Here is an 18,055-nt window from a genome sequence, read left to right as displayed (position 1 = left end):
ACCCTCCAAGACCTTCGCATTGCCCTTTCGGAGGAATGGGATCGACTGCCACAAAAGCTCTTGGACCATCTGATAGAGAGCATGCCACATCGCTGCGAAACATGTGTGGCCGTTAGGAGTAACCATACACCTTATTACCAGCATGCTTTGTTGTGGAAGACATTGGCAAGTTTTGTTATTTGTTGTCAAGTGTGTACCTTAGCTATCAGAACCATTCTGACACTGGTCTTTTTTTTTTTTGGACAATTTGTGTGACATATGGTGTGTAAGTCAGCTTCCGTTTGTTCAGCAATCCGTCTGACATTCCTATCAGGTGGTACGGCCACGTTTAGTTATTATACTTAATATTTGGGCACTAGTGTATATAGATCAGCATGACAACTATGGTGAAATTCCTTCATTAATATTGTGTTATAATAGGCTGAGAAATTATGAGTTTTCGATTATTCTATTACAGCCGTAGAAAATGTAACCCGTAAAGCACAGTATCGGAGGGGGAGGGGTGTAGCGGGAATTTGGGGGTGCTGCACGTCAACCGACATAAAAGCTTCCCAGGGTCGGGTAATACGCTGCTAGGTAACGATGGCATCACATAGTGGACTGTAGCAGACTTTGGGAAGACTACACCTGGTAGGTTTGCTCGCCATAATAACTTAAAATAAAATCCAGGACCTACTCCATATTCAAAGCGCCACGTTTCTGATGACAGTCTAACGGGTGCCTGGCGACTTTTCATTTATGACTCAATGCTGAAACACACTAACGCAATGTTCAAAAACAGAGGCAAAACAACGATAATGAGTATCATAACTTATGCGTACTGAGAACAAAATGTAATAATTTCAATAGCGGTCAAAATGGCCGCATCGGCGGTTCTAGGTATCTATATATATAATTTGCACCTGTATAACAACATTGTGAGTAAACCGAAATACTAGCATCTACATATTAAAAATCAAAAGAAAGGTCTCTTTCTCAGTATCAGTACAAAAATATTATTTATTTCCTTATGTCCTGTATTTGCATAAAATAGTCATTTCTTCGAATAATGCAATGCTTAGGTCGTTGCAGTTAACTGTATTCACCAGTAGATAGCTCTATGAAAGTTGTCTCCGCTGATCTATCTATGCTAGCCCGATAGAGGGCTATGTGAACGTTGTCTATGCAGATCATTCTATGTTAGTCCAATACATGGCTGTATTTTAAAAAGAGGTCCTTTATTATGAAACTTACCTTGAATTATTCAGTGTAGAGTTATTAAATGAAATCTATATGCATTGGCAAGCACGAAATTTCGCTGCGGAAATGCTAAATGGACATTTTAACCCGTGTTACTCCAATGGTTTGGTTTATTTTCCACAACCTTAAGTAAATGATGTACTTAAAGATATTAAGCGACATGATAATGCTTTCATGAAGCATGTAAGGCAGAATAATAGTGCACTGTTCTTTGCATCCTTTCTTTGCATATACAAATGGATGGCAAAGATACCAAAAGGGAAATTATTTTATTGTCCTCACTCCCATTATTATTATTATTATTATTATTATTATTATTATTATTATTATTATTATTATTATCTTCTTAATCTGCTTACCCTCCAGGGTCGGTTTTTCCGTCAGACTCAGCGAGGGCTCCCAACTCTACCGCCTCAAGGGCAGTGTCCTGGAGCTTAAGACTTTGGGTCGGGGGGTACAACTGGGGAGAATGACCAGTACCCCGCACAGGCGGCCTCACCTGCTATGCTCGACAGGGGCCTTGTGGAGGGATGGAAATATTGGATGGGACAGGCAAAGAATAGGGAAGGAAGCGGCCGTGGCCTTAAGTTAGGTACCATCCCGGCATTTGCCTGGAGGAGAAGTGGGAAACCACGGAAAACCACTTCTAGGATGGCTGCAGTGGGAATCGAACCCACCTCTTCTCAGTTGACCTCCCGAGGCTGAGTGGACCCCGTTCCAGCCCTCGTACCACTTTTGAAATTTCATGGCAGAGCCGGGAATGGAGCCCGGACCTCTCGGGGTGGCAGCTAATCACACTAACCACTACACCACAGAGGCGGACATTATTATTATTATTATTATTATTATTATTATTATTATTATTATTATTATTATTATTATTATTATTATTATTACCATCGCTTACAAAACCACGTTTTTCCACATCGTACTTTTTAGGAGTAACTTTCTGCGAAGTCCACTGGAAATGGCTAATACCAGAGTTTGTTTAGAGAAATAATTTTATCACCTCGTAATCCGCAGACTTTCGGGCTGTAACCCATTCCAGGATTAGGTCCTTAAGTTACTGTTTTAAGATTCAGGGTATGATTCACAGGTACATTTCAGATATACTGCCTACTGAAATTTGCCGAGCATTATACGACCAGCTTTATGTGATAGATACAAGTATTGCGAACATAATTTGTTGTAAAAATTCTATAAATTGCCAAAGTTCAAAAATTCCATATGTAAAGTCACAACGGAAGTGTACGTTTCAAGGCAAATCTTCGGGAGTTCAGTATATTTTTCGTTACTTTTCTCATGCTTTACGTATCAACAGTTTCGTTTTTGGTCTTTGTTCACAGCTATTGATGTGACACGTCACTAGTAAATTATGTTATGTTCTAGTGTTAAGGACTAAAGCCTAAGCACTCAGTTGTCTGCGTCTACTTAGCACGCGTGTGTATAGGGCGATCTTCTAGGTTTCCGCCGTGCCGTATATATACTTACAATTATTTTGGATGGACTTAGAAAACGTTCTTCAGAACTTGAGTTAATGCGAATCCAGGAGAAAACTAAATGCACACTAGCCAATGCCCGTTCCATGCTTCAACACGTACCATGGGATGAAGTAGTTTTACTTAATAGGGCATTTTTATTATCTTAATCATGGTAATGAAAACAGGAAATTAAATACCTGTTACAGCAATATGAAAGAAACATATTTCCTAACAGTTTTATCATTATTTACCGTAAATTCAAATCAAAATCGATAAATCTTCAGAATGTTGAATAAACAATAGCCAGTCTTCGAGCGATGGATTTTATTATTTTACAGTAACAACAACATCGGAAGAAGCAGTTCCTTAAACGTAGGAAATGTCCCTATATAGCACGATAGCAATTCGACATCTAAACCCCAACCTAATCGCATGCTGCTGATTTATCATCCTCGGTTAAACGTTTCTCAACATGACTATCACAAATTTTAAAGTCTTATTGTGAAGCACGTTTTGCAGGTAACGCCGAAAGCTATTAATAATCGATAGCGTTCGGGGTACGTATTCCAAGAATCTCGATAATTCAGTTGAGCACATTTTACCTTCTCTTGACCTTGCTGGATGTCGAAGAAAGAAATAATTACAGAAATTATTTTCTGTCTTTATAGACATCCGTAGGGTAGGGTTAGACATGAATGCATTATTTCACAATTTCAAATAACAGATTTCAGCACCACTGATGAATTTTTCCAAACCCTGACGGGATCTCGATCACATGGGGGACAGGCCCAGTTTAACGGCCACATGCCCTTACCGAGTCAAACCTTGTGTGAGGCAATACATTGAACTATTACGCGTTTCTGAGTGTTGTACTGTATGTACATACATGAAGAAGTAATAAATGTAGGTACAAAAACACAGTCCCCAAATGATAGAAATTCACCAGGTAAGTTAGTTTGGGCTGGAAATCGAATTCGGGACATTATGAACCAAGGTCTAAGACACTGACCGTTCAGAAATTATTTATTATTATTATTATTATTATTATTATTATTATTATTATTATTATTATTATTATTATTATTATTATTATTATTATTATTATTATTATTATATCAGAACTTGGCCTCATAATCCAATGGAAGTTGAATGGGAAATACGTATGAAAAAAACGAGCGTGGCATTTCTGAGAGCTGTTCTCGACAAGGATGCCGTGGTTGCAATAATGGTCTGATCCACTTCACAAATGGATGACAAAGATACTAAAAGAGAGCTTATTTGATTGTCCTCACTCCCATTATTATTATTATTATTATTATTATTATTATTATTATTACCATCGTTTACAAATCCACGTTTTTCCACGTCACACTCTTTAGGAACAAATTTCTGCGAAGCCCATGGGAAATGGCTAATACCAGACTTTGTTAGGAGAAATAATGTTGTCACCTCGTAATCCGCAAGGCATTCGGGCTGAGCAGCGGTCGCTTGGTAGGCCAAGGCCCATCAGGGCTGTAGCGCCATTGTGGGTGAGGTATCATCTCCCAGTAAATTTAGTTTTATCATTAATTTTAATTGAACATATCCGTTGGGTGCTAGATGCCTGTATTTTGAATTGTGTCTTTTAAATAAACTGATAATAGTATCCTTATTTGTTCCATCTGAGTATGAAACTTGATGATACTAACATTTTATGTATATCAGTACTGTTAATAGTACTAAAAATCCCTCGGGGAGAGCCTGTAACCCCTAGTGCGCGCAACCCCAGGTGTTGGATAGAGGTGTCTCCCAAGTACGGGTGACTGGAGTGAGATGAAATACCTCCCGCGGACCAACAGGCAAACAATCGGCAGGCCACTTGGACGTTTCTGAGGTCAGGACTGATGATAAGCAGCGACGATATCACCTGGCGGAGGGCGTAGCAGGATAGCGGTCAACGGCGCCATCCTTATCTCCAGTTAGTAAGAGGGGTTATTACTGCCTTTGTGTCAGGAAGGATCCGGCCTAAAACATATAGCTACTCAAATTTACGTTCTTATTATGAATAATTTGTACAGAGCAAAGACAAGTGAAAAGGCTAAGGCGTACCCCATAAGCAGTGGAAATACTAGAACATCTCACCGATGCGATGGAAATGCTAGAACATTCTCTCGAAGCGATGAAAATGATAGAAGTAAATAGACTGCCAAAGCAGAGTACCATGATTTCAAAGCGCATATTGCAGGTTGAATGTAGGGTCGATGACTGGACGAGGAGTCGAAATGAAATAGGTCTTGTATCGAAGACTTTTTTTTGCTATTGGCTTTACGTCGCATCGACACAGATAGGTGTTATGGTAACGATGGGACAGGGAAGGGCTAGGAGTGGGAAGGAAGCGGCCGTGGACTTAATTAAGGTACAGCCCCAGCACTTGCCTGGTGTGAAAATGGGAAACCACGGAAAACCATCTTCAGGGATTCCGACAGTGGGATTCGAACCCACTATCCCCCGAATACTGGATACTGGCCGCACTTAAGCGACTGCACCTATCGAGCTTGGTGTATCGAAGACTGACCACCCTCTACTGTATTCAGGAGAGTGGAGAGTGTCCAAAGCACTAAACATCGGAAATTGGACTCATGTAATCTACCATGGAATCAAGAAAACGGTGTTGGTACTGTGCTTGACAATGTAACCCTAGACCGTGTAGTTGAAGTAAAGAGTAAAGAGAGGAAAGGTTATTCCATTGAATCTCAAACTGTAGGATTCCAGCAAGATATAGTAGGGCACTTCTCGGATGATGTTATACTGTATAGAGTAATAAATAAGTTACAGGAATGTGAGCGACTGTAAAAACACCCCGCTAATGTGAGATGAAGAGCAGACAATGGTTTAATGGTAAACAGGTTGAAAAGTAAGGTTACAGGTTTCACCAAGAGGAAATGTCCTCTAACTTTTAATTGCTGTGTTAATGGAATGAAAGTAACTCGTGAGGATGACTGTAAGCAATATTAATAGGCTATAAGGAAGACATTTTATAGGGGTAATCACATTAAGAGATTGTAAATAATGGCTATAGATCTCTTCATGTGGTTATGAGGTTGTGGTACGGATGTGAAGGAGAGGGCGTGAAAGTCACTGGTAAGTCTCTAAATTTTGAGGCGTGTGCCTATAAGTTTACATTCGGGAGATAGTGGGTTCGAATACCACTGTCGGCACCCCTGAAGATGATTTTACGAGGTTTTCCATTTTCACATCAAGAAAATGGTGGGATATCAAATTAATTAAGTACAAGGACGCTTCCTTTCCAGTACTGGCACTGCCCTATCCTAGACCTGTCTGAGACGGTGCGACGTAAACCAAATAACAAGACCCCAATTAGTGTATGCTTCCAATGTGTGAGGCCCCCACTAGGATTACTGGATTTTATTACCAACAAAAGAGTAGTGTTACGAAAATGTTTCAAACTTTAGGCTGGGAAGACTTGGAAGTAACGGGACTAGCTGATTGACCAAGCGCTATAGTCCAATCTTTCAGTGAAAAGATGCCGTAGAATTACATTCGTAGATGGATAAGCTTAAATGGAATTTTAACAAAATATGGAAGATCATAATATGAAGATAAAGCTGGAATCCAAGAAGACAAGCTCGGCAAATATGCATTTAGAGGAAGAGGAATTAGGGATTGGAATAATTTACCAAGGGAGATACTTGATACATTTCCAGCTTCTTCAAAATACTTTAAGGAAAGCCCAGGTAAGCAAATGATACTTAATCTGCCACCGGGAAGCCTGCCCTAAATGCGGATCAGTGGTGTTTTATTTATTTATTTATTTATTTATTTATTTATTTATTTATTTATTTATTTATTTATTTATTTATTTATTTATTTATTTGTTTATTTATTTATTTATTCATTCATTGAAGTAATAGGCATGAAATTAGCGAGGATGTTTGGTGGCACTAACAGGAGGAAGCAACAGCAGCAGGGTGCTCAAATTAGGAGATAAAAAGTTAGAAATAAACTCCATGGATGAAGCTGTACGTATAAACCGGCTTCAGTGGACGGTTCATGTGAGATAAATGGAGGAAGATAGGTTAGGTTACCCAGGATAATTTTTAACGTGGCGATGGAGGGTAAGAGAAATAGAGGAAATCCAAGGTGACAATAGTTGGACTCGACAAATATAATGATAATGATGTTTGTTGTTAGAGGTCATCGGCACTAAATATAACGATAAGAGGTGTGGAACTAAACGATGCCAGGAGGCTAGCTGGAAATAGAGTAATGTGGATGCGTTCAGTATACTCACAGATTCTTGAAGACTGAACGCTAAAAGTCATAATAGACTGTAGTGAAGATGTACAGTATGGATGTATGTATTAAGAATATATAGCAATACATCTATACTTCCCAGAAACAATTTTGTAGGAACGTAGTTAAGTAACCAGCTGAACTCCTTTGACTGCTAAGGTTAACTTTTTAGGCTTCGAAACTGCCCACGGCAGTCTTCGGGGACTGTAACTTTAGACTAGGCATTCCTCGTAGCCAATTACATTTTACAACATTGTTTACTGTTACTGTATTACAGGTAGATCTCGTTATACGTGATAGTTACGTTCCACGGAATTGCCACGCATACCGAATTCGCGCAAAGCGCGAGTCATTTTATATGTAAAATATAGGGTTAGGTTTCCGTTTACTCAGATATTAAGTTTGAATAGCAGAGCTTCTTAGTATTTTTACAAAAAAGAAATAACCATTATCATGGTTCTATTTATAACCAACCCTAACCCCATGGCAGTACAGCCACTGAAGGGCCTTGGCCTACCAAGCGACCGCTGATCAGCCTAAAGGCCTGCAGATTACGAGGTATCGTATCGTCAGCAGGACGAATTCTCTCGGCCTTCTAGACCGAGACCACCATCTCACCGTTAGATAGCTCCTCGATCGTAATCACGTAGGCTGAGTGGACCTCGAACCAGCCCTCAGATCCAGGTAAAATTGCTTGACATGGCCGGGAATCGAACCCGGGGCCTCCGGGTAAGAGGCAGAAACGGTATCCCTACAGCACGGGGCCTGCGCAAACTTTATACATTTAAACATTTAACACTGAAACACACAATAATAAACTAAACTCTTCATACAAGCTCTTGGATTTAGCTTCAGTAGCTCCAGAGAGAGGCATGTATTGTTCGTTATGATGCTCAATCCAATCCATTCTTTCCGTCGCTTCCAAGCGAGATTTGATCACTCTAGTCACCCTTAAGTTGGTAGAAGATTGATCAGTTTTCGAATTGATTCTGCATTGTTACGAATAGTTCTCAGAGTGGGTTTACTAAGTCCCAAAGCACGCTGAATGTCAACAGTACGCTCACCTTTCTCAAAATGATCCAAAACTTCTAACCTTGTTTCTTCTTCGACAGGCACATTTTCTTTCATTTTAGTCGGCGTTTTAAATATGAAACCTGCCGAGTACAGCTCTACTGCCCGAAGCTGGCGATTCACGTCTCGACAAACACGACAGAAGATGCGCGTAGAGATTCGCTTGCCCCGTGAGTTCGCCATAAAGGCATTACAGCTTCCATGCACTGTTAACAGATAGCAGCACTAGACTTTAAACCAAAATAGCGTACATGCGAAATCGCGGATAACGAATCCGCGTATAACGGGGTTTACCTGTATCTTGTATTCAATAATTTACTGGCTTCTGAGACGTTTTTAAAATGAAGAAATATTGTCGGTCCCTAGGAAAATTACGGTACTTACAGACAATTATATTACTGAATTTAAGAATACCAAAAACAATGTTTAAATGGATTCTCTCATTCATCCAAGATAACAGCTATGGTATATTTTTGAGTTTATGTCTTCTTCTTCTTATTATTATGCTTCTAGTGCAGTATCCGTCATCGGGCGTTGGTTATCATTTTGGCTGAGCAGAACGAAATAGTTGTTGGACCGAACCACTGTCCACCCAAGAAGTGTGGGATCTCCGAGGACTTCCCTTCTTCTGGATCTTTCCTCGTATAATTATTTGGAGGAGGGTGTAAGTTTCCGGGTGCCCCATGATATGGCCAAAGTAGGAGAGCTTCTCGATCTTAACAGTCCTATGCAGTTCTATTCTTTACACATCTGCGTATTATCTCTACTTAGCTGATTTGAAGCATAGATCGTCGACCTACATTTCAAATGCTTCTAATCTTTCCATGGTAGTTTCCGTCATAGTCCAGGTCTCTATTTCGTACACCGTGATATCCTAACCCGGAGCTGCAATGGTAGTTCTCTGCTATAGAGTACTTGACGGAGGTTTATACGTGCTACCTTGGCCTTCTCAGTGCGGCACTTCATTTCTTGGGAATGGTCCCAGTGTTCGTTGACGACGCTACCTAGGTAGGCCTACATAATTTTCTCGACCCTCTGTATCGGAGATCCGTTGACCCATGGACCGGGATTTACGACAGGGCCCTTGCTCACAATCATGTATTTGGTCTTCTTCAAGTTCAAGGTTTTTGCACGTCTCCACCACTTTCGACAATATCTGCTGTAGGTTCTCCGCTCCTTTTGGCCAGAAGGACATTGTCGTCAGCATAATCGACATTGTTAATACTTACTCCATTTCCTTTTATACCACGGAGTTTATGTCACTTGAAAGAAACCAACTGCAGGAAACCTCCACCGATCGCGAAGAATTTGCTCCTCTACAAGTGAACCACCACCGAACAAGACTTAATAATAAGAATGATTAGTAGACAAAGTATTTCATGAACACAGGTGTATCATAATTATGATACGATAAACTACATATTGAGTGAATTTATTCATTTAATTGAAGGAAAATGAAAACATTGAGAAGTATAGATAGAGCACTTCCAGGTTTGTGGTAATCCGTGACAGGGAGAGAGGACCTTTTTATTTTTTTATACAGTTATTTCATTCATCCACTCAATCATGAATGCTCTCCTCCCAGTTTGTGGCTGTCCATGACTGCGTGAGAAGAGTTTTTGTTCACTCACTAAAGCATGAGCACAAATCAGTCATGAAATCATTCACTCACCAATTCATATAGGTATTCAGTCATTCTTTCAGTCATTTAAATAATTCAAAATGTATGTTGCAATTGTAGTATAACTCTATAAAGACTGATGACACAAAGGTAAGCAGTTATACAACTTAGAGAGAGTAAGATACATCTTTCTCCTAGACTATATAACTTCGTTAACATCTTGGTCAAACAAATAAATAAATAAATTAAATAGATAAATAAATAAATAAATAAATAAATAAATAAATAAATAAATAAATAAATCTCCGACTCCATGGCTAAATGTTTAGCGCGCTAGCCTATGGACACAGGGGTCCCAGGTTCGATTCCCGGCAGGGTAGGGAAATTTAACCATCCTTGGTTAATTTCGTTGGCAGGGGGCTGTGTGTGTGTGTCGTCTTCATCATCATATCATCATCATTATCATCATTATCACGACGCCCAGGTCACCTACGGGCGTCAAATCAAAAGACCTTAACCTGGTGAGCCTAACACGTCCTCGGACACTCCCGGCACTAAAATCCATAGATCATTTAATTTAATTTCAATTAAATAAATAAATAAATAAATAAGTAAGTAAATAAATAAATAAATAAATAAATAAATAAATAAATAAATAAATAAATAAATAAATAAACTTTAAAGAAAAAACGCACCTCTGAGAAACTGGATTAAAGTAGTTAATAAGTTTAAATTGTAATATTTAATGTAGTAATAGGGTAAAGAATGCATGTATCAAAACACATTTTGGATTAAAATAAATGATTACTCCCTCGCCAGTTTGAGGTGATCCGAAACTGGGGGATGGAAGTATTGTATTCTATAAGTAGAGCATCTGGTCTGATTTAGTTTTCACTGTGAGTATTGCAGCAGATTCTTAACCAAGGAATGTGAAAATCTTGTCCAAATTGGTGGAGAACGTTAACGACAATATTTCAAAAATTAATTCTACAACCAAGCAAGCTGGCTGCGTGGTACGGACCGCTTAGCTGTAATCTTGGATTCGAACCCCACTATCTGCAGCCCTGAATATGGTTTTCCATGATTTCGTATTTTTACATCAGGAAAGGCTCTACCTTAATTATGATCAATGTTTATTCCTTCCCTGTCCTGGCCTGTTCTTATCCTATCATCGCCAAAAAATCTGTATGAGTTGGTTTGATATTAAACTACTAGGAAAATTAAAATAAATTGTTATTTAATAGAATTATACTGGTATCTGCGTGCTTACAGAACTGTCTGTACATCTGGGTGCGAGACCACAGACAACACCACAAGTATAGCGATACAGATGCTGATCCACACAACTCTCAGCGAGGCTTCTTCTTCTCTCACATTGGCTGGTTGATGATGCGCAAGCATCCAGACGTGAAAAACACTTGGAAACATATTGATCTTTCGGACCTTGAGGCTGATCCCTTGGTTATGTTCCAGAAAAAGTAAGTACTCACATTCTTCGATAACACTGAAAGAAAAATAATCGAGGTTTAATGTCATTATCAACTGTTATATCAGTAACATTGACAAGGATGTCTGTGTCTAGAATATGAAGTTATTCATCCAAAATTTTGTGTGTTAAGAATTCAATGCGACATAACTATTTATAAATGTGCTCATCCGCATAAACTAATTCTCATCATGTTTTGGAACAAGTGTCGATACTCAGCCAGATGTCATAGTAGAGGCACGCTCCTTTCAGTAACATATTTCTAGAAACCCCGAATCACTTTCTATAGAATTCTACCTACAGCATGACCTCTTACGCAATAATTATATATTATGTCATCAAGGCTCCTACCTATCATTTATTGCAGGAGTTACCGTTACTAATAACACCTTGCACAGGTGATTACCATTACTTCTAAACTTACTCTGAATGATAAATATCATAACTTGCCAATTATAAGCATCTACTTGTCATAACCATAAACACCGGGTAATTTACTTATCAGAAAATATTTTCGTGATTAAATTCCACCCTATTATACTTTCAAAGAAATTAAATGGTATTTTTAAAGGAAATCCCCAATAATATTAATAACACATATTTCTGTTTGATTTATATTAGTAAGCAGATTTATTAATGTAAAGGCTGAAGGGTCAGCATTTTCTGTCACTGAAAATTGCAGGCAGCGCTTGGCCTGGTAATATGATAATCTTCGAAAAATAATGTGTTGGTCTCCAATATTAATCAACATATTTTTATTTCTTTTACAGATACTACAAACCTCTCTACGTGATTTTTGCCATGACGATTCCGATTGGTGTGCCACTTCTATGGGGTGAAACTCTCTTTAACTCAGTAGTTATCTGTTTCTTCTCAAGATACATCATCCAGTTGAATGGAACGTGGCTAGTGAACAGCTACGCGCATTTCTTCGGCAATCGGCCGTATAACAAGTAAGTGTGAGAAAATACATTGTGCATATGTAGTTACATATACACAAAATATACAAAATGCACGTTCTTAACAACATGAATAAATACAATAACTCAAGAACTTACGGTATATTCGACAAGTAGTTACAACATGCTTGTTCCAGTGGCGCGTATTCGTTTGTGGAGTATCTATTCAATTCGTATTTGACCCTGGGCATGCCTAGCGTACATTACTTCTGGCTAGAGCGTCTCCTAGAATCGTAAAAGCAGCAGGTGGGACGTAAGCCGATAAGATTATTATAATCTTCTGGAGAGTAGTTCTTATTATGTAACAATGTACTACCATATCATACAAGTCAACATAACAAAACACAAGTTCACCAGTTTCAAACGAGGTAGTTCCCTCCTTCACGGCGAATGGTGAGACCTCAACAGTACCGAACACTTTGCTTTGGTAGTCACCTAGCAACAAATGTTAAGACAGACGCCAGAAACACAGTATTACGTCAGATTCGCTAATGTGCTAATTGTTCTTCATCTTTAAACGTTCCTAGACCACCATGACCGCAAAGTTTAGACCCAGCTATATGTTTACTATGCCATACTGACCACAAAATTTACTTACGAATGTACGACTTCACTGTACAGAAGACAGTTACAGTGTCCGGAGTAATACCAACAAATCTGTCTTGGAATAATACTTGCAATAAAATCAACAATCATCTGTATCTTGGAGGAGAGCACTGAGGTAACGATTTTTGATAGACTCACCCACCCTCCAGCCCAACACAGATATGTCAAAGCAAGTAATTCATTCGGATGAACGACGAACAGGAGTCGGGGAAGCCAGCAAAAGCGATACAAGGACATCCCAAAGTTTAATGTCAAGAAGTATCAAACTGATTTCAGCAACTGGGGGGATGTAGGTTCTCGTTGCTTGACGTGGTGAAGTATTATCCGCAGGAACGCAGAAGGCAGGAACTCGGCAAGAAAGAAACTGAGAAAATCAGGAAAGAACTGATGAACGCCAAGTACTCAAGGAGCTCTGACAGGTTTTATGTGCCATAGCTTGTAATTCTCGAATTAAATGGCGTGTGACCTTCGAAGAGGCCTGGTGCAAGTGTTTCGAGTTGACTCCGTATGGGTGACCTGCGTGTCTGATTCTAGAATTGATCTAGGTTTATGTCTTAAGAATAGCTCCCATGGGAAGGATTCCACTGCGTACATACGTAAAAGTGTGGAGATGGAAGTCATGTGATGTGGGTTGAGATTGCACAACAAAGTGAGAAACTGACAGGAGAACCGGTTATAGTCAACATTGATGTACTCAGAAGACGATCGTTTTATTATTCAGCGATAACGTAATGATGATGATGATGATGATGATGATGATTAATAATAATACTAGTAAATACACTCAATAGCGGCTAAAACAGGTCTCCTGACCAACATCGGAAAGACCGAGTTCATCACCAATATCAAAGACGCACACAGAACTTAGAGAGTCAGTGACACTAAGTATAACAAGAGAGCAAAAACTGTGAAGCACCTTGTAGAGTGGATTTCAGAAGACCTTGCAACAAACAAGCTAGTTGATCTCGAGCAGAGGAGAATCAAACTAGACAAAGCATACCATGCCTGCAGAAAAATGTATACCTCAAAACACTTATCGATGAATGCCTAACTACTGTAAGACACTATAATGCAACAGTCAGACCGTCAGTCCTCTATGCAGCAAAGTGCCTAACTCCTAACTAAGAGCCCTCGAAGTACAAGAAAGGAAGTTACTGAGAAAGATAGTACGACCAAGGATCCTACACGATGAAAGGCGATGGTACAAACCAAACCATGAACTCTACCAACAACAAGAAACTCTCAAGGATGCCATCGGAAGAAAACGGTTAGCTTTCTACGGACATCTATATACTGTAGAATGGATTCCCACAGACTGTGCTATAAGATCTTCAAAATAGCCAGCAAGGGTAAAGCCACAAATCACTGTGGATCCAGCAGGTAGAGAACGATCTGGCAGAAATTAATATTAATCATGCCATAATAATTAACAGAGAAAACTATCATTCAGCTATCAAAACCAAACTCTCCCTAACATCCCTTAGAAAAGCTAACTGCAATGAGACCAGGAAATGATCCACAGAAAGTAAAATAGAGTTCAGCAAGGAAATGAAGTGTTACTGAACCAACAGAAAAGGTCAAGGTACCAAGAAGGAAGCAGCAGCCAAGCCTACCATTAAGAATACCAGAAGCGGCAATCATTGAAACTAACAACAACAACACAGCTAAAGCACAAGAACTGTGGTCCTCAGGCGGCCCAAACGAACTAAAAAATAGTTTTACGTCTCACTACTTTACGATTATTGAAGACGCCGAGTTACCAGAATACTTTTACGTACCACGTACGTGGCTGACGTACTTGAGAACTTTCAAATACCACTCGACAGAGCCGTGATCGAAACCGCCAACCTTAGCTTAGAAGGCCAGCGTTCCATCGTGTGTGTAGGTCTATGATGATGACTATCACATACGTACCTCTCTGTTCATCGAAGATTAATTTCTTGCTTCACGTAAAATGATAGTGATCCAACAATCCTCCATATTCTTCTAGCATGTAACCGTGTAAAAAAAGAGCACTAATAGGAGGGTGTTATAAGGAAATTGCAGTTATCCAGGAAGCTGTAATGATTGATCTTCAAAGCAAACATAAAATAATTTTTTTAAGCTGCATTCAAAACCTTTCGAAAAGTGAGGAGGAGAAGAAAAAAATGTTTCCAACGGGACAAGAACTTTTATATAGTATGTTAATTATTCCCGGAAGTATGCCCCATAAACAACAACATTAAAAGGTATAAGTGTAAATGATAATGAAGTCAAAATTGTCAGAAAATTCAAATACCTCGGAGAATTAACAACAAACTACCTAAACTATAAAACTCGATCCAGATAGGAAAAATAAAGCTAGTTAAAGCACAAAAGTTAACCCGGGACATCACATAAAAACGTCTATCCATAAACACAAAACACTACAACACAGTTATAAAATCGGAAGCCACATATTCACCAAAAACTCTCTTCTACCTGAACGAACAAACAAAGACTGACAGACTCCAGACGGTTGAAAGAAGAACTGGAAGATCCTGCACCAAAAAAATTACCAGAAAAGCGGACAGTGCCCAAACATTGTCGTGTACAGAGTTGGAACACTTTACTGATACTGTGCATGAGAGTAGACTGGGATTCCTTGGACACATAATGAGTATGCAGGATTCGAGACTTCTGAAACAATTGGAGCAGTATAATCTCGACTCAAAAATACAACGACAGGATGCACATGGATCAGAGAAATAAGAGAGGATCTGAAGAAAATTGGCCATACACCGGACGATGTCACCAATAAGATACAGACAAGAAATCCAGGACACAAACATCCGCTTCACACTTGCAAGAAAATAAAAACTCACAGCAGGAAAACTATCAACACCGGAAAAGACATGAAGACCAGAACATATGAAAACGAACCCGGATAAACGCACGACCCAAGCAGTCCCTTCGAAGATTCTTGGATAATTGGACTGACCAAAGTGATCCTGTGCAGTCATAAAAGTGAGAGAAGTATATAAATACACATATAAAAAATACTGTCCATACATACACACCTATGTGGTACACAGGCGTGCAAAACAGGCTACGTGTACACAGAAAACATGGAATTGGTGAGCTCAGAGTTCATTGGTCCCAATTGAAGGAAAAGGGGAAGTCCTATATAACAAAAAAGGTTATCAGTTTAGAGTAGATACTCAGTGTGTCTCTTGTCTTATGCAAACGTACACTGAGTAAGAAAACTGCCACCCAATAATCACTGAAGGTCATAGAGGAGATCATGGCTGTTAAAATGAGGATAAAACCACCTATTTTCATTCGGAGTCAACTGGTGGAATGTAAGTTAATGTAGTTTTGTAAGAATCAATCAATCAATCAATCAATCAATCAATCAATCAATCAATCAATCAATCAATCAATCAATCAATCAATCAATCAATCAATCAATCAATCAATCAAGACTGATCTGCTTTTAGGGCTGTAGTCCAGATGCAGATTACCTAGTATTTCCTCAAATGATCACAAAGAAGTTAGAAATCTTTCGAAAATCTCTCTTGGTAAATCCTTAATCCCTCTTCCTAAAAAGGCATAATTTATTTACCCCAAATTGTCCTCTTGTATTCAAATTCCTATTTTTAAAAACTCCACACATGCTTATTCGCCTACTAATGTCTTCCCACGCTATTTCTCCACTAACAGCACGGAACATACCACTTAGTCGAAGAGATCGTCTCCTTACTCTCCAGTCTCCTCAACCGAAAGTTTATAACATTTTCGTAACACTACTTTTTTTTGTCGGAAATCGCCCACAACAAATCATTCCTTTGGATCTTTTCCCGTTCTCGAAGCAAGTAATCCTGGCTATTGTCCCGTACACAGGAACGATACTCTAATTGCGTGGGAGTCTCCATGGTCGTTTTGGTTGGTCTCAGTTAGATTTTCACTTTCGAACGACGGCCTGAATGAAGGCAGTACCGTATTTCAGAAAGAAAAAAAAACCTGGACATTCTATTTTGGACGGATCTTGAAGTTCTATACCACTAGATATCGAAAACATGCATATACGATGTCATGGGAGTTAGCTTGGAGACATTTCGTCCGCATATCTTGTCTAAAACGATATTACGTTCCTTTCTCTGTTTGAATTTGGATAAAAATCGCGAGTTAGAGTGTTGATGATGCCTATAATCCTAATTTTAACTGCTTTCATTTTCTTCGTCACGATTCGTTATTACTGGATGTCATTTTTCCGTATATCCTGTGTATTATTGCAAGGTGATGTTATAATATTTTATTTCTTTTCATAGAGACATTCGCCCTGTCGAAGCCATCCTCGTATCAATTATTGCCTTGGGTGAAGGCTGGCATAACTACCATCATTGCTTTCCTTGGGATTACCGCACTTCTGAGTATGGCAGATTCTTCAATCCGTCCACTTACATCATAGATACGGCAGCACGTTTAGGCTGGGTTTATGGTTTGAGGACAGCTCCCCTGGAAATGATTCGACTACGTGCACAAAAACGTGGAGATGGAAGTCATGTTATATGGGGTGAGAATGCACAAAATAGTGAGAAACTGAAAGGAGGTATTGATGTGCACAAGGACGATGGTTATGCATCAGTTGGTGATGAAATCCAATCGGGAAACGAGAAAACACCCTCCCCGATCATTGACAATGGAACTCATCACCGGAGGAGGAGGCTGGTGCAACAAGGGTAACTTCACACGCTGCAGGCAAACACAAATATTTTTATGATTATGGAAGAATATTGTCTACTTATATTCTGAAAAAAAATGTTCTCTAGTTATATATCGTACCAGTAGTTACGGTACAATACTGAAATTGAGTATTAAACAATTATATTTTATACATTCGATATTATAGGTTGAAAACGCCATATTACGCGGTTATGTCAAAAATTAAGTTTCCATAGATAATGTTTTATAAGTAAACAGGCGAAGAAAAGTCAACAAAATGAACACTGATTTATTTCGGCATAATCACTAAAGTTCTTGAAGCGTTTATCCAAGCGCCTTCTTTCCTTGTCGATAGAATGTGGCATCCTGTTCGTAGAACACTTTCTACCTGAGTCATTGTTACATGTCTGTTTTCTCGTTTCATTTCATCAATTGCGTTAACGAATTTGTCCGCTCTCCTTATGTCACAGATGTTCGATCCTCTGCAAATTCACTGCATCACTTGTTGGACAGACTTCACTTTCTAGCCGAATACAGATAGGTTCCATGAATTTTCCTGTAGGAAAAGGATCACTACAGGGACATTCTTCCGGGACTACTCGTTAAGTCGCTCCGC

General features: G+C 39.2%; 1 protein-coding gene across 1 annotated transcript in view; it reads left to right on the top strand.

The window, feature by feature from the left end:
- Positions 1–17,460, top strand: part of LOC136866732 (acyl-CoA Delta12-desaturase-like) — a 43,701-nt gene extending 26,241 nt beyond the window's left edge. The window contains exons 4-6 of the mRNA XM_067143841.2: positions 10,978–11,183; positions 11,962–12,144; positions 17,046–17,460. Coding sequence (XP_066999942.2) covers positions 10,978–11,183; positions 11,962–12,144; positions 17,046–17,460 — 804 coding nt within the window. The remainder of the gene's footprint in view (positions 1–10,977; positions 11,184–11,961; positions 12,145–17,045) is intronic.
- Positions 17,461–18,055: the final 595 nt, after the last annotated feature.

This window comes from Anabrus simplex, chromosome 3 (assembly GCF_040414725.1).
Source record: "Anabrus simplex isolate iqAnaSimp1 chromosome 3, ASM4041472v1, whole genome shotgun sequence".
In the NCBI taxonomy this organism is placed as follows: domain Eukaryota; kingdom Metazoa; phylum Arthropoda; class Insecta; order Orthoptera; family Tettigoniidae; genus Anabrus; species Anabrus simplex.
Note: the sequence above shows the minus strand (reverse complement) of the source record. Positions and strands in the feature narration are given on the sequence as shown.